Genomic DNA, 24,207 nt, shown 5'->3' with positions numbered 1-24,207 from the left:
AGCAGCTGAGCAGGAAGGACAGTGTGTTTTTTTTTTTCCAAGGGTGTTTTATCGTCTGCCTTGGGAAGTTCTCAGGAAGATAATAGGCTGCGGCTCGTTTTTCTCTCAGTAAAGGAAGCTGAGCCCCATCCGCCCTGGGAACGCGTGGGCCTCTCCATGCGTTTCGATGTTGGGAGGAACTTCTGCTCGAATTTGGTCCATAACCACTTACACACAGCATTTAATGACTCCTTCAAGTATTATATGTTTTTAATTTGATATTTTTCTGTCAGAGCCTTAGTAAACCTAGTCAACCAATTTGAGTCCAGTAACCCCAGTTAAGGGAGCGTGTGTCACTTTCAATGCGTCTTTTCATGTTAGTCGCACTTGTTTCCTCACCAATATCAGCATTCTAGCTTTCTGCTTTCCATATATTTCCATAAAATTATTGAGAAAGACATGCAAGAAAATGTCCAGAAGCTACACAGGTCCCACTGCAGGCACACGTGGTATGCCAACTGTAGGGGGGGCTGCCAGCTGCAGACAGTGTCACCAAGCTTGACTCGCAGCCACTCTTGTCCACCAGCTGGTGTGCGGAGTCCAGATTTGACTTGAGCTGCAGAGTCTGGGGGACCCGTCTGTGAAATGTGATGGAGCAGATGGCAGTGTGGTTTACCGAGTGAAAGGACCCCTGCAAGCCCTCAGGGTTCACGCTGCGGAAGTGACTGGCCTGAGTCACGTGGACATTTAATAGAGTTGCTATGGCCCGTCTTACATGGAATTTCGTTTTCTGCCTCCTCTGCAGCAATGGTCCATGCCTTGTTGGTCTGTAATGCCAGCACAGAGCTGACCACTTTGAAGAACATTGAGGACCACTTTAATCCAGCCACCCTGCCTCTCACATGGCACCTGCTGACACTGTAAGTCCTGGCTGTTCAGAAGCAGCGATTACTCGTGACTGTGAAAGTGCACATCACGTAAATGTCCTCAACGCAGTTTCAGTTACCTCTCAGAGACCGTGAGATTACTGTCTGTCGGTCATTGAAAATCAAAAGCGAAAGGGAACTATGCATCATTTCTCATCAGTCCGTCCATTCACCCATCCATCATTTATTTATTTTTTGTGGTTGGGGCTAGTAAACGTTACTACAGATTTTTTCCCTTTGTCAGGGAACATTTCTTTTTAATTTTAATTTAATTTTATTTATTTATTTGTTTAAAGAAGATATTGTTTACATGCAGCTTTTGTGTTTAGGAAATATGTTTATTTATTTAATTTTTTTTTAAGTTAAAGTTTATTGGGGTGACAATTGTTAGTAAAGTTACATAGATTTCAGGTGTACAATTCTGTATTACATCATCTATAAATCACATTATGTGTTCACCACCCAGAGTCAGTTCTCCTTCCATCACCATATATTTGATCCCGGAACATTTCTTAAGGATCTTTTGAGTGATGACTTTTTTATTCATCTATATGTTTATGCCACAAATTATTCAACATTTAGAAGAATCATTTTACAATATCAAAGTATCATGTTGTATGCCTTAGTGTTATGTGTCAAATTTATTCAATTAAAAATTTTAAATCATAATTTTACAGCTTGAGTCCAGTACATATATATTGATATTAATTTTATTCTTGACATAACCTGCATCTCATTTTTAATTTCTCAAATACCATACCACCTCTTAAAAAACTGGAAGTGGTATTTTACTAAACTCATTAAAATGACAGAAAAGGTCTAGTTTCTAATTTGGAATGTTATGGTCTATCTGGTAGTGTTTCATTTTTCTCACCACAGTGAAGTCCTAGGTGAAAAAAATCCATATAATTCCATTATGTTATTTTTCTATTTTGAAATAAATTCAGTCTTTATAGAAATAAAAACAATTTATCAACGTTTTACTTAAAACAGAGGCTATATTAATTATCTAAGCCAGCTTTGCATAATAGAGCATGGGCTTTAATGTCAGTATACATTAGCTGTGTGCTTTGGGGGAAAAAAGTTTATATCTTCTGTATCTCTATTTGGGTAAATTACTTCCTAGAGTTGTGAAGATTACATCAAATAACATGTAAAATGCTTAGTGTTCCCTCAGAGTAGGTATTCATCAAGGGCGGTTCTCTTCTCTCCCACCCTCCTCCAAATTCGGGTATTAGACATTTGTGTCTGCAAAAAAAAGGTTCTCTGTGATGCTTATAAAGTGATGGTTACTTCTGAACAGGTCTACTCACCTGTTTCAAAAGCCCCTCGTTGTCTTCATTTGCTGCCTTTTACTAGGTCTTCGTCAGCTACAGATAGCAACAAGAGAGTCAGTAAGAGAAAGTTTATCCCACCAGCTTTGTCAAATATCCACACAAACCTGGAAATACTCAGCCTAGGAACGACATTGCAGATAGCTCGTGAGTTAATTCGGGCACACACGCTAAACCTGGACCAAGCCGCCGCTCTGACCCAGATAGCCCACATGATGGCATCCCACAACAGTGCCGAAGACACGAGCGGGCCGCCCACGCGAGTGCCCCCCATCACGGTCATCCAGGGTGAGAAGCGGGGAGGCGGCTTCGTGGGCGTCTGTGACTCTAACTTCCCACTTGGGTAACAGCCGGAGCGTCCTCATTGAGTAGGGACAGTGCACACCGCCGTCCAGCGGCGGCACTTGCTCAGTCGAGCACGACCCGCTGTGAAACTCCTGGTCAGCTCGTCTTCCATCCTCCAGCCCCTTCCACACTTTCCTTCTCCTAGCCCCGCCCTCCACAGCTGCCTCCTCTGAGCCCCTCCCTGCTGGGTGAATGTGGGCCCCAGAGCTGGAATTCAGGATTTGTGTCCTGTCTATTATTTACCAGCTCTGTGATCTTGGGCAGCCACGCATCTGCTTTAACTTACTGCTCTGGAAGGTGGGCTTCATAGCTGCGCCTGTTGCCTGGGGTTGCGGGTTTGCCTGGGCTCCCACAGGTGAAGCCTTGGGCCGATCCCAGCACCTGTGAGGCACTCCGTAGGCTGGCATGTGGGTGACATGATTGTCCCAGTGCTTGTAATGGCGCCTCCCTTACTTTTACCTTTCTTTAGATTTTCACTGAAGGAGATTTTCTAAAATAATCTGACCAAGTCAGTTCCACTGCTTAAACCTTCGGTGACTTGCCCGGGCCTTGAGGACCGAAATCAGTCTTTCAGGCCCAGCGGGAGGACTCTTGTGAGGCACCCCTTGCTTGTTTTGTCACAGGCTGCATAGAAACACTCAGCAGCTCCGTGACTCACTGCCGCTGCCTAGGACTCCTTTTGAGCAGCCTGGGCATCTTATTCTGAGACTTAGCTCTGCTACTGGTTATTTTTAGGAAGATCCCATCTCCACCAGGGCGGAGAGCAGTGTTCTCTCTCTGAAGAGCTTACCATGTTATCATTACTTCTTATTAATTTACTGGGGTGACAGTGTGTAATTTCTAGGTGCACAAGATTATAGTTTCATACCTGTGTGTTTGCCGCTGGAAGGCGCTCCTTCCGTCATCATGTGCTTCACCGCGTTACCCACTCCACTTTCCCCCCCCACCTATTATATTACTGTTCCTGTACTGGTCTGTCTTCCTGAGTACACACTGACCTCATTAAGTGTGGAGGCCTTTGGTTATTTACCCATTTATCCTGGTGCTTAGCACGTTGTGGACACCCAGTTACTGTTTTTAAATAGATTAGTTAAATGAAGGAGAGGGACATAGAAGGGAAAGTGTTTCTTGCTCATTCAGAAATTTATGATACTGCCTTTATTTTTTTTCTCCTTCAAAATAATTAGGTGTTTTTGGAGCAGGAAAGAGTTATTTGTTGGCGGTGGTGATTTTGTTTTTTGTGCAGCTGTTTGAAAAGAGTGAAGCTCCTACAGTTGGAAATTCAAGACCTTGGAAGGTTCTGATCTCTTCTTCCACTAACGTAGCCGTTGACAGAGTTCTTCTCGGGTAGGAGTGACAGCATTTCAGTAGCTCGTGGGTTAGGTTTATTGCAGTGGCCGATGCTTCAGAGGACCACGTACTTCACATTGAGCCGCCTGCCACTGTCCCGAGTCCTGGGGCAGCGTGCGTGTGATCACAGATGGTGTGGAGTCAGCCAGACTCACCAGGTCTCAGGAATGGCTGACTGCCGCCTGCCTTTCGGTGTCCTCATCTCTAAGATAATGTGTCTCACAGAGCTGTAATTACTATTAGATAAAAAGCCACACTCTTTCTAATATGCATAAATTTCTATGCTAAATATATTGTAGCTATTGCTCTCCGTGTTATTATGTCTCGAGGGGCAATTTTATTTGTGATAAATGCTAACATCGATATTTTAGTAACATGTAACGGGCCCTCAACAGAAGACAATCTGTGTTTTACAGTTCTCTGTAGAATAAGTACATTATACCCTCAGCTGCACTGCATTTACTTTAAGTTTAAGCGCTTCACATTCAATTTTATAACTAAAATACACTGTTACACAAAATTAATTTTGATAACATAAATAGTATATGAAACTTTGTTTTATGTTCTCCTTTCTAAATAATCAGAATCCGTTTACCGTGTTTTCTTTACAGGCTTCTCAGTCTTGGATTTGAAAAATTTGTCAGAGTTGGGAGTGTCAGGAAGATTGCCAAGCCAATTTTACCTTACAGGTAAGAATGCTAAATTCCAAAAGTCACAGAATGTTTACAGAAGTATAATAATTTTATATGTCTTACCTTAACTTAGGTTTTTTGTTTGTTTGTTTTTAATTTTTATTGGGGAATATTGGGGAACAGTGTGTTTCTCCGGGGCCCATCAGCTCCAAGTCATTGTCTTTCAATCTAGTTGTGGAGGGCGCAGCTCAGCTCCAAGTCCAGTCGCTGTTTTTCAGTCTTTAGTTGCAGGGGGTGCAGCCCACCATCCCATGAGGGAATTGAACCAGCAACCTTGTTGTTGAGAGCTGGCGTTCTAACCAACTGAGCCATCCGGCCGCCCTTAAATTAGGTTTTTGAAGAAGAGTGGAGAAAGCCTTATCTTGGTTAACTTAGAAAATCTGTACTTAACTTTTTTGTGATGTTATGCAAATGGAATAAAGAGGGGCATTCTTTTATGTGTTTCCTTTTTTTAAGTGCATTTTTCCAGGACCCATCAGCTCCAAGTCATGTAGTTGTTTCAATCTAGTTGTGGAGGGCGCAGCTCACAGTGGCCCATGCGGGGCTCCAATCGACAACCTTGTTAAGAGCACCGACCGCACTCTAACGAATTGAGCTAACTGGCCGCCCCTTTTATGTATTTCTTTTTCTTAGTCTGCATGCTGGCTCAGAAAATGCAAGTGAACAATTAAAAGAACTACATGCACTAATGAAAGAAGACCTGACTCCTATGGAAAGAGTCTACGTGAGAAAAAGTATCGAGCAGCATAAACTGGGGACCAATAGGACCCTGCTGAAGCAGGTGAGGGGGTCCAACTTCCGCGCCGCCAACGGCACGTCCAGTTAGAAAACGTATCGATTTTCCCCTTGTTTATAGTGAGTAGCAGAGAAGAACATTAGCTTTCATCAGGCTTTTTGCGGTAGATCAGTGGTGTTCGGGTATGATACACAAGTCTTGTGAGACTCCGGGAAACGTCCCGGCTGCAGGTGCGTGCGCTGTGCTGCAGCTGTGCGAGTTAGCCTCCTTCCCTGGCGACAGAGTGCACATGCGCAGGAAGGCCATACCACGTACTTTGGTAGCACGTTCAGCGCGCTTTGCGACAGCTTTGGCCTGCGTTGTGTTTATCCAGCGTCATCTAGAAGGAAGATGTACGTTACCCCTGGTAGTTTTAAAATCTGGATATTATCATTCCTTCCTTATGAATGTCAAATGTGCCTTTTCTCCATATTAATGGGCTGTGGCGTAAGTAACTGTATTCTGTGATTTCCATTTCTTACGTGGGAATAAGGAAAACATGGCAATAAAGTGACCTACGATTTCTGATTGCCAGGAATTAAGACTAGCTCGTTTCTGATTTTAGCCTGCAAGGCCTTTGGTAAATGTGTCCTCTTGTTTTAAATAGCTGGTAACTACTAAGGTCTTCTTGTAACAGGTTCGCGTTGTTGGAGTCACCTGTGCAGCCTGCCCATTCCCGTGCATGAACGACCTTAAGTTTCCTGTAGTTGTGCTGGACGAATGCAGCCAGATGACGGAACCCACCGCCCTCCTACCCATCGCAAGGTAAAGCCCCTGCACAGGGCACGCAGCTGCCACGGCCACTCCCAACACTAACTCAGTTCCAACTGAGTCTAAGTTCGTACTGAACTTAGCAAGTCAAGTGCTAAGCGGGTTTTTTAAAAGAATGCAGAGGGAAATTTTGTTAGATCGCAGTTGAGATGCCTGGGTCACGTGATCCTCAAAGCCTTGACAGCTGTCATGCTAGGATTCTTCTAAAACCTTGCAGGTTTCTAACTGGACGAAAGGTTCCTCTCCAGCCATAGTTTGAGAACCCAACTCTACTGAAGAATGTTCTTCAGTTGCCTTACCTTCATGTGTTTAGTTTCTGAAAATAAGTTTTAGATTATGAAAGGATGTAAAGTATATAAAAAAGAAAAGTTAGTTGAAAATGAAAATCTGTGTTAAAATGTAGAAGACCGTGCAATCTTATTGGAGAATCCTAAGGTTGGGGGAAGAGTGCTAGACTTGGACTCACTGGGCCTGTCGCCAGGTGACAGGGAGCAGGGTTCACATCATGGCTGAGCCTGGGCTTGGTGGGTGTCTGCGTGGTGGGACTCTCAGTGTTTACACAGGACAGCTGGTGAGCCTGGTCAGGGGCTGGGTTGGGGGACCTTGACGGCCCTGCACGGAGGGGCAGGGGTTTCACTCTTACACTGGACACATGACAGACAGATACAGCCGTGCGAGGCGCTGTCACAGCCAAGTCACTGAAGCAGATGCTGAAGCTTGGAAAGATTCAGCAGCTGGCTGTGTCCACACAATATAGTAGAGCTGCAGTTTGCATGAGGTTTTTCAAATAGGGATTCCTGGACCCAATTGCAATGTGGGGTGGGGGAGTACACTCATAAGCAGTTCTCGGAACACCAGCTGGATGTCCAAGAAGTCAACTCACTTCTGACACTACCCACCCACAGACAGCACCAGACCCCACGGGTTAAGGTTCCTGTCTGACCAGACCGCACCTCACCCCCAAACACACACTTTGGACTCCAGCCACCAGCCCAGGCTCTTACCTGTGCTTCTGACCACCTGGGTACACTTGGGAGGTTCCAACGACCCCTCCCACTCAGATGCAAATCCCAAGTCCAGAGAGTCATCTGCACTCTTGCCCCACTGACTATCAATCAGGGTCCCCATGTCCCCCTCCTTGGGCTCCCTTCACTTCCTAGAGCGGCTCACGGAACTCAGAGAAAACATCACCTACGGTCACCGGCTTATTGTGAAAGGATGTAACTCAGGACAGCCAGATGGGAGAGACAGGTGCATGGGACCAGGTGTGTGGGGAGGTGCACGTGGCCTCAGTGCCCTCTCAGATACCACTCTCCCATCTCCACACGGTCACCAACCTGGAACCCCCCGGAACCTGTCCTTTTGGGTTTCTCTGGAGGCTTCATCACAGGCAGCACTGATGAACTCAGATGGTGACTCATTCAGCCTCCAGCCCCCCCTGCCCCGGGAGCTCAGGGGTGGGAGGGAAAGTCCCAACCCTTTAATCACGTGGTGGGTTCCCCTGGCATCCAGCCCCCGTCCTTACCTGTGTCCAAAGGTCACCTCGTTCACAGGACCAAAGGCAGTTTCATCACTCTCCGAGAGTTTCCAGAGCTATGAGCCAGAAACGGGACAAAGACCAAATATATGTGACAAATAGATTTTGGTCATCTGAATGACTAAATATGTGTTTCTTATAAATTACAGTATTGCACCTTTTTTTTTTTTTTTTTTTTTTTACAAAACTTGGGTGTTTTCCCACTCTATCCTTCTCCTATTTAGAAAGCTATTTAGCCCAAGAGCCTAATTTACTTCATCTCTGAAGCAAAGAGTTTAAGCCAAATGACTTCTAAGAAAGCTTCGAAGTATACATTTATAGATTCCAAAAGTCATTGCTTCTGATAGTGTGTTCTGTGAATACTAATTCATGCAGAGGAGGGGGACACTTAAGAGGCTTTCTGTGGAAACAATAAAGTTATAGAACGGATTCTTTACTGCATGACTTTTCAAAGCCTTTTAATCCATTTGTTAGCACTTGTAAGCCTTGTCACTTATCAGAGCACTTCATGGTGTGTGACTTCTCTGAAATACATTTTAGAAAATGGTCTAGAGAATGTCAGTGCATGCTTTTCCCACCGCTGAGATTAATTTCTGGAATTCTGTGTTTAGGTTTGAGTGTGAAAAGCTGATTCTTGTTGGAGACCCCAAACAGCTTCCGCCTACTATCCAGGCTTCTGAAGCAGCTCATGAGAATGGACTGGAACAAACGCTGTTTGATCGACTTTGCTTAATGGTACTATCACTAGGTTCATACCGTTATTATGTATTGATTATAAACTGTAGGTTGATGGAAAATGCAAATGTTGGAAGACTGGTCCCTGTCTAAAAAACTAAAAAGTAATTTTAATTGGAGTTTAGAAAGTACTCATCTCAAATATAAGTAGAACCCTATCATTGTAGTGCCTCTTTGTAAAATGAATCTTTTCTCTGTGCATTTCAGTAGTAGATAGTACGCATACTGCTTTTGCTCTAAAACCAAGAAAACCTGTAATGTCTCTATTGTCCATACCCTCTTTTGTCAAACTCTGCTTCACTTTGAATTTTTTAAATTAATCATAAACATATTTTTAAATTGAGGCGATATTCACATAACATAAAATTAACCATCTTAACGGAACAGTTCTAGCAATTAGTACATCCCCAGTGCCTTGCGACCACCACCTCTGTCCCTTTCCAGAACATTCTGTGTGTGGTGGGTGGTAAGGGTCCAGCTTCATTCTTTTCCATGCAGATATCCACTTTCCCGTCGAGTGGTCTTGGCACCTTGTCAAAAGCAATTGATGTGTGAGAGTTTATTTCTGAGCCCTCTCTTCTATTTCCTGTCTGTATGCCCTCACCACTCTTCATGGCTGGACATTCTATATGTATATGCCACATGTGCTTATCTCTTCATCATTACCGTTGTTTTGATGCAATAATCTAAATCATGCCATTTTTATAAACAGAAGATTAAAGTGTTATAGCCAAAAGAATTTTTAACAATCTTTTGGCAAAAAAAAAAAAAAAAATTCTTCTTCATTGCTAGCTTAAATTGCATTTAAGCAGTTATTTTGCTGTTTAAACTTTCAATAATCTGTACTTTATTAACAGAGGAAGGAAAACTGAAGTGAAACTAAAGAATTATTAAATCTCAAATAAATAGTTCTTCACCCATAAGAGGTATTATTTCCTAAAAGCTCCCTGTCACAAGAGGTTTCAGATGGAATGGATTAATGGCTCTGCTCTAACAGGCAGAGATGTTCGTGCTCTCATGCTTCTTCCCCCCTTTCTTGTCGCCTCCTATTTTCTTGGTTACATCACTTTTATTTTTATTCTACATTCATAATTTGTACAGTTATTTGGAATCAGTTCTGTATTTCAGAGATTCAGTACTTAGCTTCTTCGTTCATCTGAGTGACTTAGATTCATCAAAAATGTGTTTTTTCCAGAATGGCTTGTAGAGGCCTACTTTCCTGAGTTCTTTTCTTGTCTCAATGTCTTAACTGCCTTTAAACGGAGATGGCATTCTGGCTTGCTGGAAAGCTGCACAGACTGTAGACCAGCCTGCGTATTTTCCCCTTGTAATGATTGATTGTTTTCTCTGGACGCAAGAACTCTTTCTATAACCGTCAAGTTTATAAATTGACTACAGACTATCTCAGTTTAAAGCATTCTGTACTTACTCATCCTGTAGTAGAAGTTCTCTCACACTGGAGATTCTGTTCTTTTTGGTTCTGCTTGTTGAGTTCTCTGTCAGTGTATTAGCTCAGGTATAACAAAACACCACAGACAAACCAGACAGTTCTGGAGCCTGGGAGGCCAAGGTCAAGGTGCCCTGACTGGTCCCCGGTGAGGGCCCTCTTCTCGCTGTGACCTCACCTGGTGGAGACAGCACTCTGGTGTGTGTCTCTCTGACAGGGCACTGATCTATATAGGGGCTCCACCTCATGACCTCATGATGTCATCGAACCCTTATCACCTTCCAGAGGCCCCACCTCCTAACACTATCACTTTGGGGTCTGGGGCTTCAGCACATGAATTGTGTGGGGAACACTTTGAGTTCATCGTAGAGATGAGTCAGCTGTTCTTCCTGTGGGCGTCCTACCTGTCTTCACTTCCTCATGGAGCTGGACAGCTCTCATAGAGCTTCTTGCTTCTTGCTAACTTCTCTCTCTCCCTCCCGAACCATTTCTGCATTTCTGTTTCCATGACCTCTCATGCCTTCTTCATTTGACTTACTGAGCCCTTCCGCTCTCGAATTTCTGTTTGGTCCTCTTTTAGAGTTCCGATCTCTTTGGTCAAGTCCTCTTTCTGTTCATCAATGTTATTCCTGAGCTCACTGAGCTGCTTGCTGAGTTTTCTTGTATCTCATCATGACAGTGATTTTGAGTTCTCTATCAGTTAGATGACAGTCTTCCGTGACTTTGAGTTTGGTTTCTGAAGAAGTGTCAGTTTCTTTCTGTGATAAGCGTGTAAGCGTGATTTTTCGTGCTGCTTGATGAGTTGTTCCTCTGCTGGTGCATAAGGTGAAGCTTTACTTACCTTGATTCTAAGAGTTGGACAGGTTGGAAACTAGAGGCCTTTTCTTCTGTTTGTCAGCAGTTGGCGCTGTAGCACAGGTTTGGTTTCTCTTACCTGAGCTGACTGGCCATGGTTGAGAGCTAGGTAGCAGGAGGGGATATTCTTGGGCCTCAGATGGACATCCCATCAGCTCAGTGTTTGGTCTTCAGAACTTTCATGTCCACTAAAAACTGTTCAGTTTGCTTTCCCTGTTTCAGGATTCTTCTCAGGAGCCATTTGTTAAGCGACTTCTGGAGACATTAGGAATCTCACTGTACTGTATTTCTCACTTTCACCCAGAGTTTTGTCTCTTTGCTGACAAGCACATTTTAACAATTTATGGGATTGGGGTGGCTGTAAACCTTTCTTTGTTGCATGCCTGCTGAATTTTTCTTTGCTGTTGTTCTTAGTGGGATTTTGTTGTTGTTCCTTTTGATGTTAGAGAATAGATTTTGCAAGGCAGTTTTATTCTACCTTCTTAATATAGAAGTTCCTTTTTAACAGTGAGTTTCAAGTTGCAGTGAGTTTTGAGTTGAGTTGCACACAATTTTTTAAAGACCCAAACTCGTTTGTCTTGAGTTTTTAATTGTAACTGAATTGAAAAGCAAAACTTTCTACCCCTTCTATGATAAATCTGTGTCCAACCTCTTTTGAATCAGGTCTTTTGAATGGCTTTTTAAAATATTAATTTAAAAAGTAATTTAAATTTTAAAAAGAGATTTGAATAGGTAACGTGGTCACATGATTCAAAATTCAAGAGGAACCAAAAAGTATAGAGACAGTGAAAAGACTTCTCCTCCTGTCCCTCAACCGCTCAGCTCCTGTCCCTGGAAGTGTTTGGCATCTTTCTTGTATCCTCCTGATGATAATTTATGCCATGTAAGCAAGTGCATGAACTGTAGTCCATGTTCACGAATGGTGCTATGTGCTGTTACGCCCTTTCTCTTTCACTGTCTGCCGCTTAAAATGTGATGCAGATTTTTCCCAGGGAATTTTAAAAAGGATAGTAAAGGCTAGACTAAAAAGGGCTTTAGTGACAGAATAGAATAACAGAAAACAGTTAAGGTGAGTTAACGTATCCCATATGCAGATAGTTCTTAAAACCACAGATGTTTAAAGAAGTGAAGTACAAAGGGACACTTACCGTAAAATGCCCTTTATGTGAATTTCAGAAGTATGCAAATAATATATATTATTCATAGGTACTTGCCAATGTAGTAAGTGTACAGAACTGCATGGGGATGCAACAGGTGTTGAGGTTCTTTCTGGGGAAGGGGTTAGGAGAGAGATGAGGTTGGGCTTAGCTATATAAATCACACTTTATTTCTTAACAGAAGAGAGATCTGAAGATGGTGAAATACTGATGTCATTCTGAGTGGTGGGTTAAATAGGTGGTATATTATTTTCTTGCTTTTCTGTATATTTGAATGGGTTCTGAATTAATTAAAAGAAATAAAAGTAATATCCATTACTCCTTATAGAAAGTGTAGAAACTACAGAAAAGTAAAAAGGTAAAAAATAATACATCTATAATAACCTCACTACCCCCAGGAGAAAACCCTTTGTAATATTTTAGCTTTTTTTTTTTTTTAAAGAGGAGTTTATTAGAGGCAGGAGAAGAGATTGCAGCTCCTGAGCGGGAGGGGGTCCCGAATGGGGGTGCCCCGATATTTTAGTATTTTTCATTCCAGCTTTCATCCTAGGGGTGTATGCATATGCCAAATACATGCATTTTTATGGCATATATGATGGAATATTATTCAACCATAAAAAAGAAGGTAATTCTGCCATTTGCAACAACATGAATGGACCTTAAGACAGGAAAAGACAAATACTGTATAACTTCATACATATGTGAAACCTTAAAAAAACCAAACTCATAGAAACAGCGAGTTAGAGTGGTGGTTGGTTACTGGAGGTGCGGATATGTTGGTCAAAGGGTACAGACTTCCAATGAGAAGATGAGTAAGTTCTGGGGGTCTAAGGTAGCATGGTGCTGATAGTTAATAATGCTGTAGTGTATACTTGAAAGTTGCTAAGAAACTAGATTGTAAATGTCCTCACCACAGAAAAGAAGGGTAATTATGTGAGGTGATGGGGGTGTTAGCTAAGGCGCTGGTGGTCATGTTGCAACTATGTGTCATCTGATCAACACATTGTACACCTTAGCATTATACAGTGTTGTATGTCAGTTACGTCTCAATAAAACTGGGGGAAATATATATGTATTTTCACATAGTCAAGACCATCCCATAAATATGTAGTTTCTATCCTGTCTCTTTTAAACTTTGCATTATAATAAATCAGTCCTTGTGTTATTACAGCTTTATAATTCACTGTTGTCATAAATATGTTTAATCACTAAGTATTATGTTGTGTGGATATACCATAATTTAGTCATTTCTCTAACATTGAACGTTTAGTTGTTTCTAGTTACAAAGAATGATCCTTTGAGGATTTTTACTCTTTTTTTTTTAATTATTTTTTTTTAAGGAGGGAGCAGTTCACGGTGGCCCATGCAGGGATCCAACCGGCAACCTTGGTGTTATTAGCACCACGCTCTGACCAGCTGAGCCAACCGGCCACCCCTGCCCCCTTGAGCATTTTTATAGCTGAAGCTTTCTGTTGGAGGTTTCACGGCCTGACTTTGACTTATCTGCAGACTTTGCCCTCAAGGAACTGAGAATTGATTTTTTTCCTTACATGCTTTTCTCCCATAGATGGTACCTTGTCTATGATCATTAATCCTGCATTTTATTATGTATTATTATCAGAGTACCTTATAACTATTCAGAATGTTCAAACAGTGCTACAGAGCACTTTGCAAAGAAAGATCATGACCCAGAAGAGCCCTAAGGTAGATGGGACTTTATGATGCATGAACAAAACTGGGAACTTCTTTGAAGATTCAGAATGAAAATGGCTTCTACCCAAGGGGGAAAGTTAATAAATGAGTTATCAACAACATTTCATGGTTTTTTTAAAAGATTCCTTTCCAGTTGAATGTTAGGCCAACTCCACATAGATTATGAAAGCAGATTGTTAGGTACCAAACTTACTTGATAAGTCTTGTTTTATATTTTATAATTTTGAGGTATAATAGTAGTTTACCATGAAAGGATTTTTAGTAATTAAAATTTTTTTTATTTATAGTCTATTTTGTCATGTTTATAATTCATTTAGTAAGAGACAATAAAGCAATACGTCTAAATTTTAAAATATTACCTTTTTTCTCATTAGGAAAAAAAATGCGATTTTCTTACTTTTCCTCATTGAAATTCTTTAGGGTCACAAACCAGTTCTGTTGAGAACTCAGTACCGTTGTCACCCAGCAATCAGCGCTGTCGCTAATGATCTGTTCTACGCCGGAAACCTCAGGAACGGCGTGTCGGAGGCAGAGAGGGGCCCTCTCCTGGCCTGGCTGCCCACGCTGTGCTTCTTCCACGTTTCAGGAGCCGAGCAGGTGAGTGACGTCACTGCTGGTGCGCGTCAGCACGGCCGAGGTTACTGCTGTTGCTGCGGTTTCCGGGGTCCTTCCACAGCATTTCTGGGAAATGTGATTAGGATCTGGTTTTTATTCCAGATCGAGAGAGGTAACAGCTTTCAAAATGCGGCAGAAGCTGCCTTTACACTCAAGCTGATTCAATCAATGATCGCGAGTGGAGTGGCTGGCTCTGTGATTGGGGTCATAACATTATACAAAGCTCAGATGTACAAGGTTGGTGCTACATAGGTGACTGGGTCATATTAAATATTACGACTTCATACTGCAGTGTTTGACACATGTGTTATAGTTGGGTTTGGTGCTTGAAAAACTTTCCAGACTGTAATTAATGTATTAAAAAAGAAACATTCTGACTTTTGTCTGGTCTGGCTTTTCTTCTGTATAATTAAATGTAAACCTAACAAGGTTTAATTGAATTCAGTTTACAGCTGTTGGGGCACAAATGCAAATAAACAAATTACAGGGAAGAACATGTGGTATATGCTCTGTGTTTGGGGACAGATGGCATGGATCTGTGCTTCCCACAATGTTCTTTCATTAGTATTACATTTTATCAGCAAATCAAAGATAGATACCAGATATTAGTGTACACAAGAGCCAGTTACTTCTAACTAGTTTTTATGCTTTTGAAATTTTTTCGTATTTTTCATGTTTCATTATTAGTTTATTTATCAATTAAATTAGCATATCCAAAAGAATTCCCCAGGAATAGATAAATCCTCACTTGATTGTGTTTCACAGTTTATATCGTCATCCTGTTATTTACCTATCATTTGAGAAGCTAACCAAACCTACGCACATCATGAGAAAAAATAAAAATCCACTGTTAACGTAGGGTGGCTGCTGTGAGGAGGGTCGGGCTGAGGGTGCTAGTGCCCACTGCGCTGCGTGACCCATCCCTCTTTCCTCCACAGCTCTGTCACTTGCTCAGCGCGGTGGACTTCGACCAGCCTGAAGTGAGAGCTGTGCAGGTGTCCACAGTAGATGCTTTTCAAGGGGCGGAAAAGGAGATCATCATTCTGTCCTGTGTGAGGACACGACAAGTAGGGTTCATTGACTCAGAAAAAAGAATGAATGTTGCACTGACCAGAGGAAGGAGGCACTTACTGATCGTGGGCAATTTAGCCTGCCTGAGAAAAAACCGCTTATGGGGGCGTGTGATCCAGCATTGTGAAGGTAAAATAAAAAGGCGTTTCAGTTACGCATTTTGAATTAAAACTGACTTTTGGGTTAGTGCTTGGAGGGGTTCAGGTAGGAACGGCTGAGTTTGCCCCTGAGCTGACCAATGGGGGTATTAGGACATCTAGCTGTCTCATGCTTTGTGTCTTTTTAAGGAAGGGAAGATGGACTGCAGCACGCCAAACAGTGTGAAGCACAGCTGGACCATCTCCTTAGGGATTATTTTGAAAAACAAGCAGGAGAAAAACAGAAGAAAAAGAGTGAAAAAGACAAATGTGAAGATAAATCTCATTTACAAAAAGGCATGGTATAGATCTTTTGTATTTATAGAAATTCAGATTAATTTTGCATGATGTATTTTTTATATTTTTATTACCCCAAAACCTTCATTATTAAAAAAAATGCTTTATGATACTTAAATAATATTAAATACATATTTAAAATTTGCTCTTCACTAAAGGGTACATTATTTAAGATAGGCAGATGTTGAAGGTACTATAAAATCTTACTAATGAAAATAACTTTTTTTTCTCTAAAATTTATGGCTTGTGTTTGCTAAGAAAATGAATTTCACAAGGGGCAGGGGGAAAGCCTTCATGCTTTTTCTGTGTTACCTCAAAAATCCGTGGATCTCAAAGCTCATCTGCCAGAACGTGGTACACAGATACACCAACACACTCCTTCTGAGCTGCAGCTCCATCAGAACCTTCTAAAAATAAATATAATGCCTGGTCATTTTATAACTAAAAACCTATTCACAATTAAAAGAAGTACAAAAGAGGGGCAGTTGGATGGCTCAGCTGGTTAAAGCACGAGCTCTGAACAACAGGGTTGCCGGTTCGATTCCCACATGGGCCAGTCAGCTGCGCCCTTCACAACTAGATTAAAGACAACAAGCTGCCGGTGAGCTTCCATAGGGGTGGCCGGATGGCTCAAATTGAATGTTTGGGAGTATCCCATTCAATTAACAAATCCCACGATTTTACACTCAAAAGTACGAAGCCAGTTTTACAACTAGATCCTTTGCATTCTATAGATGGCAACAATATTAAAACTGGTCTTCCATTTAGTGTTCAGGAAGTGATAGAATTATATAACAGTGTAATATAATTTCCCTAGATTTTTATTTACGGAAAAGGTCTATGCATCACATTGCAATAGAATGAAATTTCTAGGCTTTAGTCTGTTCATCAGTTGCCTTTGCTTAACAGGGTAAGCGTGTTGGGTTTTTTTTCCAGGATTCACAAGCATGACATTAATCCCCAGTGATGAGGACAGGTGCTTTCCCCATTTTAGAAATGTTAAAGCCAAGAGCCAGGAATGGAAGTGATCCACCAGAACTAGGCCCAGGCAGGGCTGGAACCCAGCCCGCTCCGACTGATGTCCTTCTGCTGTGCTGCATACCCGCACCTAAGTTCCTTTCAATTATGTCACCAACAGGTGACAGATGCCCAAATCCTGCAATTCTGTCGGACCCAACCAACCAGATTCACTTCCCCATAATTTGCCTTAGTTAATTTATTAGTAACAATTTATTAATCATTTATTGTTTGAGCAGTCTGTACTTCCCTGGTAAATACATTTTACTAGAGAAATGGGGTTGTCTTTTCTTTGAAGGTCTGTGTTTGCTACTAGGAGATCCAGTTTGCTACTTGTTGGAAGAAAAACTGATTAACAAAAATGTATTAATAGCTAAAAATATATGTTCATATTTTAAAATAATGTTTCATGCTCTGCAGCCAACTCTATCCTTGTGAACATACATTTCAATATTTGTGAAAAATCACAGTTTAAAATCTGAGATTATGAAGCCCAGCTTGAAACTTCATAATAAAATGTAACTTCTGGTATTGTTCTTTAATAGTGGAACAAAAAGAGTGTTCAATTTGGAGATGCCAAAGGAAACCCCAAATGCTGCTTGTTTTGGGCAGTTTAATTTAAAGACAGCTGTGAAATAGCTTTGTACTAACTCAATTTTTTTGTATTGAATAAGATTTAAGTGGAAATTGGTGATTTACTTGACAGATACTGGACCCTGAAAATTAAATAATTGTTCTAAAAACATGAGCTCAACGCTGATTTGAAATGCCTGCTTTGTAATTAGTCATGAGTGAAATGTATGTTTAGTTCAAATTGTGCTTTTGGTTTATATTAGCATAAGTTGATTATAACGTAAAGGAAAAATACAACCCTGTGTGTCTGCCAGTCTCTGAGTTCCTGTTACCCTGAAACACAAGTTAGGTTGATGCTTTCAGCGCTTCTGTTAGTCACTTAATTACTGATTTTCCTTACTGTTGTACTTTCGGGTGAATCTGGTCCTGATAATACAGTAAGTGGAAGGTGTGTGTGTGTGTGTGTGTGTGAAAATCAGAAAATCATTGGGGTTAAAGAACCAGCACAGAAGACTTCCGCAGTGAAGTTTTAGGGCACTGATTGCTCCTTTTAAAACAAACACTTGGGATCCATTTACTTTGTCGGCTGTACCGTGATGGATGTGGTTTCACATCTGTGCTGTGGCTGCCCATGTTATGTGGTGAGCAGTCTGGTTCAGTCTTCTGGAACACGTGTGTGCAGCGTATTTCACTTGTCAGCCCAGGCGTGGAATGTAGGTGAGCTGCTTACATACCACCCTCCCCTGTGTGGGACAAGCTAAAGCTCTCCCTGATGAAAAGTCTTGGGGGAGTTCTTGAGGAAAGAAAAGCAGGCTGCTTTGACCAGTTTTTATTAGGGTGTGTTCTTGTAAATAAACCAAGAACTGATGTGGCCTTGGAGATGTTGGGAGCGCAGGGTCACTGCCTCCTTCATCCTCAGGTTCCTTATCTCTGTGTCAGTGTCAGGCTTGGGGTGTAGGTACACCCTGGGGACCAGGTGAGGTAGTGAGAAGTAGGACAGAGATGGAGATGAGCATGGAGGTACATGGAGGGGAAGGCCCATGGTTGACAAATTGTGAGACATGAAAAGATCTCAGGTCTTTCAGCACAGATGGAGTGTGTGTGCATGTGCACGTGTGTGTGCATGTGTGTGTGTGTCCAGATGACAGACACCTCACTGGTCTGTGACTTTTCAGGTGTCACAGGCCCTGCCCAGTGTTTGGAGAAAACGACCTTCCTGACCCACATGGTGACATCACGAGTACAGTTCAGGGTGCTGGCAAAGTGCAGTAAACAGCAGTCCAGGGTAACTGTGGGTGTCGACCTTGTGGTATGAGGCTTGGTTTATGCACCAGGCATACTGCATAAGGAAGCTGTCACCTACGAATGCCCTTAGCATATTACTCATAGTTGTTTAAAATTCCTTGTTTGATAATTACAGATCCCTGCCATGTCTGGCTCTGATGCTAGCTCTGTGTCTTCAAACTCTGTTTTTTGACTCCAGTGTGCCTTGTCATCATTTCCTGGTAAGCGGACATGATGTATGTTCGGGGTCAGAGGCCTTCAGTGATGTGGTGAGTTGTGAAGGAAGGAGCTCTCTGTGGCCTGTGATTAGGGCTCTGAGTGGTGAGCTTCACTGTGTTTCCCAGTTTTTCTCCCCCTCAGGTGGGACAGGATGGCTAACGTGGGCTGGGACTGGGTATTCCCTTCGCCAGGTCAGTTAGGCTCCCACAGGTTCTGGTTAGTTTGCCCTGTGGCAGGCCTTGTTAAATACAGACTATGTTGACATATTCAAAAGGGTTCCTTTCCCCGCCCCGTGCCAGTAATCTAGAGAGTTGTGCAAAAGCGTAGACATGGAAATGGATGGAGCAGGATAAGGAATCCAGAAATAAACCAATACAAGTAAGGACAGTTTATTTCTGACAAAGATGCAAATTTTCGGTGGCAGTGAGCGGTCGGGGCTTCTGGAGCCTCCTTCAATGCAGAAAGGAGAATCTTTTCAACAAATGATGCTATAAAAATTAACACCCATATTCAAAGCAATCAAACTTATCCATACCTTGTACCATATGCCCAAATGTCATAGACCAAAATGTAAAACTATGAAAGTTCTTGAAGAAATCATAAGTGAAAATCCTTGTGTCCTTGATTTGCTTAAAGACTTTTTTTAGACAATATACCAAAAGCACTATCTATAGAAAAAAAATTTGATAAGACCATCAAAATTTAAAACTTCTGCTTTTCAAAACAAGCTAATTGAATGAAAAGACAAGGAATACACAGAAAAAAAAATTGAAAAAGGTCTTGTTTCCAGGATATATAAAGAAATCTCAGAACTTGGTAATAAGAAAGCAAATAACCCAGTGATTGAAACGGGGACGGGATTTGAAGATGCTTCACGAAAAAAGACAGAAATGGCAAATAGACACATGAAAAAAGTCAATCCCATTAGTCGTGAGTGGAATGTAAGTGAAAACCACTGTGGTTTTAACACAGACAACTTAAAAAACAAACTGACAATGCCAAGTGCCAACACGGATGCAGAGCATGTGGAACTCAGACTCCGCTAATGAAAATAGAAAGGGTTCAGTAACTTTGGGAAACAGTTTGGAAGTTTCTTACAAATACACACGTATCCGCATGACGCAGCAATCCCACTCCTGTCCCCAAGTGAATGAAAACTATGTTCATACGAAAACTTGCACATGGTTGCTTTATTCATAGCTGTCCCAAACCAGAACCATCCAAAATGTCCTTCAACTGGTGAATACATAAATGGATACATCCATACAAGGAAATGCTCAGCAGTACAGAAAACTAGTGACACAGCATGTGAAATCTCAAATGCATTGTACTAAACGAAGGAAGCCAGACTCAAAGGGCTGCGTTCTGTATGACCCCATTCACACGGCGCTTTGGAAAAGGCAAACACATAGGTATGGAGAACAGGTCAGTGTTTGCTAGGGACCATGGGGAGTGGGGGGACTGGCTCTAAAGCAGCATGGGGAGTGTGGGGGGGATTGGAGTGATGAACTGTTCTATACTTTGATTGTGGCAGTGGTTACAGGTCTGTAGACATTTGTCAAAACTCATAGAAATACATGAAAATGGGGTGATCTATTTCTACATAACATCTCATCTAAAAAAAACCCAAGCAAATGACCAATGCACCCTTTTTCTTCTAAGACTCGGCTGCACTCATTTCTAAGCTTGTGCTTGTAATTTCCAACTCCCCCCCAAAGGAGTCTACCTTTGCCTCTTCATGGTTCTACTTCTGTTCAGCTACTAAGTGCCATCTAACCTTTCTCAGTTCATCTCAAATTCTTAAAACTTAGAAAGGTTTTCATTAGCGATTCTCTCATGCCAGTTGAGGCATTCTTCCATCTGCTCATTTAGTTCATCTCCAGTTTTATAGCCTGCTGGATATTTTTGGATGCCCTGCCTAAAACCGTGAGGGCCACGTAAGATGTTCACTAGTTTACCTTCTTCCAATACCAAGATTACCAAGTTTAACTGTCCAGCAATCAAGGTAAGGTTGAGAGAGAGGCAAAAAATCTCCTTTATTACTTTCCATGGATTTGGGAGTTTGGAGCTGCTGCTAGATTCAGTTCTGACTAACAGAAAACCCCAAAACTATAGTGGCTTGACTAAGGCATACAAGTATTTCCTCTCAGGCATACAAGTTTAGTAGTAAGGGATGGAGAGCTGGCTTGGCATCCGTATCCCACCATCTCCAGGTGTGCTCTTCCTCTTGACTCAAGACAGACATCCAGATGTCACATCCGTCTTCCAAGAAGCAGGTGGAAGAAAAGAAGAGAGAAGGATGTGAAGTTGTACATGTACCATTTCTTGTTACGTCACATTGGCTAGAATTGGGTTGTGCTGACTACTTGTAGCTACAAGGGAAATGAGAAATGTAGTCTTTATTGTAGGCAGTTATGTGTCTAGCTAGAAGTTGGGGATCCTATCACTAAAGAAGAAGGACGAGACGACTAGTGGAGGCCCATTGGCAGTCTCTTCCCCAAGTGTCATAGTAGAGACATTCCCATTCGTCATTGACGTGGATCTATTTTCTTGTAAGTCCACACAGACTCAGATGGTGCTACCCCCACCATTCCATGGGGTGAGTCCCAGCTTGGATGTGGAGCTATGGACCTAAGGGCAGGTGTCTGTGGGGACACGGGTTCTTTGTGGCCACTGGTTACGTGAGATATTAGTGCCCTGTTTGCATTTATGTTTCTGATCACGTTGGCTTAGAGTAGTGCTTGAAAAGCAATAAGAAAACAAAGGCAACCTAATATGTACATTATTTGTTGAAACTTAATGACAGCGAATGATGCTGTGCAAACATTTCTCAAACATGTAACAGAAAAGTGGGTGACAACATACCATTTTTGATGTGACACTGAAGGCACCCAAACTTGAAATTTCACAATGGCAGGTTGTGTAAGATTTGTGTTGTGTCTTAGGTAGTTAAAAAATACGTGTCTGTGTGTGATCTGTCGCATCAAGTTAATATTCACTTGGATGGAATTGCCCTCACACTTGTGTTTTACTTGCCAACGCTGCGCTCGTGCACGAGAGACGGCCATTAGGAACTCACAGCCAGACCCCTGTGCGCGCACCGTGAGGCAGCACCGTGAGGCAGCCTCGGGACAGCGGCCCGACTCGGCGGGGCGCAGGGAAGCCCTCCTTTACTCCGGGCGGGTGCGCAGCTCAGGACCCCGGCCTTCGTCAGCGCGCGGCCGGGCCGTAGTTTGCTCCTCCGGGAAACCCGCGGCGTCCTCGCTGGGATCCGTGTGAGGACGCACGACATGGCGCGCTCCAAGCTCCCGCCTGGTGTCGGGCCCGTTGGTTTGGGCCGCTTCCCGCCACAGGAAGTAGTTCTGTTTCCTCAGTTTTCCCCGGGCACCAGCCGCCCACCGGCTTGAAGGAGGCTCCAGAAGCCCCGAGCGCTCACTGCCACCGGAAAATAGGCGGAGACTACGTGGAGGAAAACTGCAAAAGAAGCCATCGTCGTCGAAGTTTTGTCCGGGCACTGGGGCCGACGTACGCGGCCTTGGCGCACACGGGAACTACGCACGCACTGTCCAATCAGCTTGCACTATGAGGACGGGCGGAAGTGACGGGCCTGCCCTGTGGGCGGAAGTGACGCATGAGGCTGGCCTCGCGCCGTGAAGGCCGCGGCCCCCTAGTCCTGGACTTGGCTGTGCGCCGTGACTATTCCCTCTGTGCGCTAGCGCTCCAGATTTATTCTTAAATGTTGAGTTAAAAGACTCCGGTTTCTCTTCAGATCGTATAAATCGTTTGCCTTTTTAAAATACTGAGTTAAAGAGAATTTCCAATTGCCAGCAAACTGGGTGAAATCACTGTCTAGGTGTTCTTTCTTGGCCTATGCTTGGAACCGAGAAATGTATCCCTGCTTTCTCATTAGACTGCATGTCTATGTTTTTATTATTTTAAAACTCTGTGTGGCTTTTTATTTCATCCCTAGTTTATTAAGAAGGGGAAAAACACTTTGAGCTTTTGGGAAACGAGGGAAGGAGACGGCAGTTGTTTGAGTTTATTTTGAACAAATGAATTGTTTCCAAGGGTCAGAATGGGGAAAAGTGACCATTGCTGATGCCAATTCCATGAGACTGAGGCCAAAGGCAGATTCAGAGGAGAAACTAAATGACTGCACGGTTCTGTGGGAGTCACGTGCAATCTAACAGGCAGCAACACACTCTTAAGCCCCAAGACAAGCTCCTCAGGCCTCCAGGGACTCATTCTCTGAGAAACAGTGTTGGTCTCCAATCCCATGTAACTCACGTAATTTGTAGAATCAGATTCATGCAAATAATTAAACGGCATTTTCTCCACTTTTTGGTGGCACATTAGATTCTCCCCAGCTGGGAAATTTTCAAAAAGGAGGAAGACAGCTATGTTCTATTTAGGATAATAACAGGAGTTCGGGTTTGGGTTAATATTGGCATAGAGTTTTACTTTTTAATTTCTAGCCTATTTTGGTTTTTTTAGAATTTCTTACAGACATCTACCATGAAAACATCTCTTGATTTTTCAGCACAATATTGTATTGTGAAATTATTCCTTCTTATCCTTCAAGAGAAAATGAACTCTCGAATCCTCAGACATAAAAACCCTGGAGAAAGAGAATTTGCTGAGGAGAATGCCATTATCCTCCTGCAAATCCTTTCCTTTGTCATTCTCAGTCCTGCTGTCTCATGCTCAACACTAATACAACATAGTCTGTGTTCTAATTGGTGCTACAAAAATGCAGTTAAATAGAAACCCATAGTAGCCTCCTTCAGGAGAAAGATGGCTTCTGCCAACAGAGAAAGCCAAAGCCTAAAAGCACAGGAAAGCAAAACTCAGAATTAAGCATTTTCTGGATCCTGATTACTTTGTAAATAGAAAGTATTAGATGCTGTATTTTGAAGCACAGAATGAAAGGGGAGGAAAGTTTTTAAACACTACTGCAGACAGGTCAAGAGGAAACACATTTAAGAAAGATTAGACACAAAGAATTTCCCACTAGCAAGTGTTATTAAATAAGGGAACATGTTCCTTTGAGACATTGGGGGGAAATTCTTCTTTAGAAATCCGTCAGAACCCTATGATGTGATCTCCTCTCTATGTTCTCCTCTAACCAGAACATAGACAATCATAGCACTGGAAGCTTTCCTTTCTCTCCCATCCCAGGAATTGTGATTTAACAAAATCTTAAAATTTAAAATTAGCATTGAATGTTTCTGTCTTATACGACTATGTTTCTATTCTAGTTCAAGGACAATTTTTAAATGTTTGTTTTTAAGTTACAGTATCCTATGTGGACACAAAGGTCCAACTCCCAAGCCCTAATTTTAACTGGATGAGTTCTATGATATAACTCACCCCACTTC

The 24,207-nt window shown here is 42.3% G+C and overlaps 1 protein-coding gene across 1 annotated transcript in view; it reads left to right on the top strand.

Annotated features, from left to right (window-relative positions):
- The window catches only part of ZGRF1 (zinc finger GRF-type containing 1), a 59,244-nt gene extending 41,753 nt beyond the window's left edge, over positions 1–17,491 (top strand). The window contains exons 19-29 of the mRNA XM_081076479.1: positions 785–899; positions 2,265–2,527; positions 3,772–3,931; positions 4,546–4,623; positions 5,260–5,407; positions 6,039–6,166; positions 8,321–8,444; positions 14,037–14,213; positions 14,334–14,468; positions 15,170–15,431; positions 15,590–17,491. Of these exons, the coding sequence (XP_080932605.1) occupies positions 785–899; positions 2,265–2,527; positions 3,772–3,931; positions 4,546–4,623; positions 5,260–5,407; positions 6,039–6,166; positions 8,321–8,444; positions 14,037–14,213; positions 14,334–14,468; positions 15,170–15,431; positions 15,590–15,747 (1,748 nt within the window). The 3' untranslated portion in view covers positions 15,748–17,491. The remainder of the gene's footprint in view (positions 1–784; positions 900–2,264; positions 2,528–3,771; positions 3,932–4,545; positions 4,624–5,259; positions 5,408–6,038; positions 6,167–8,320; positions 8,445–14,036; positions 14,214–14,333; positions 14,469–15,169; positions 15,432–15,589) is intronic.
- Positions 17,492–24,207: the final 6,716 nt, after the last annotated feature.

The sequence above is a fragment of the Rhinolophus hipposideros genome, assembly GCF_964194185.1.
Source record: "Rhinolophus hipposideros genome assembly, chromosome: 16".
NCBI lineage: Eukaryota > Metazoa > Chordata > Mammalia > Chiroptera > Rhinolophidae > Rhinolophus > Rhinolophus hipposideros.
This window is presented reverse-complemented; position numbering and strand designations above follow the sequence as displayed.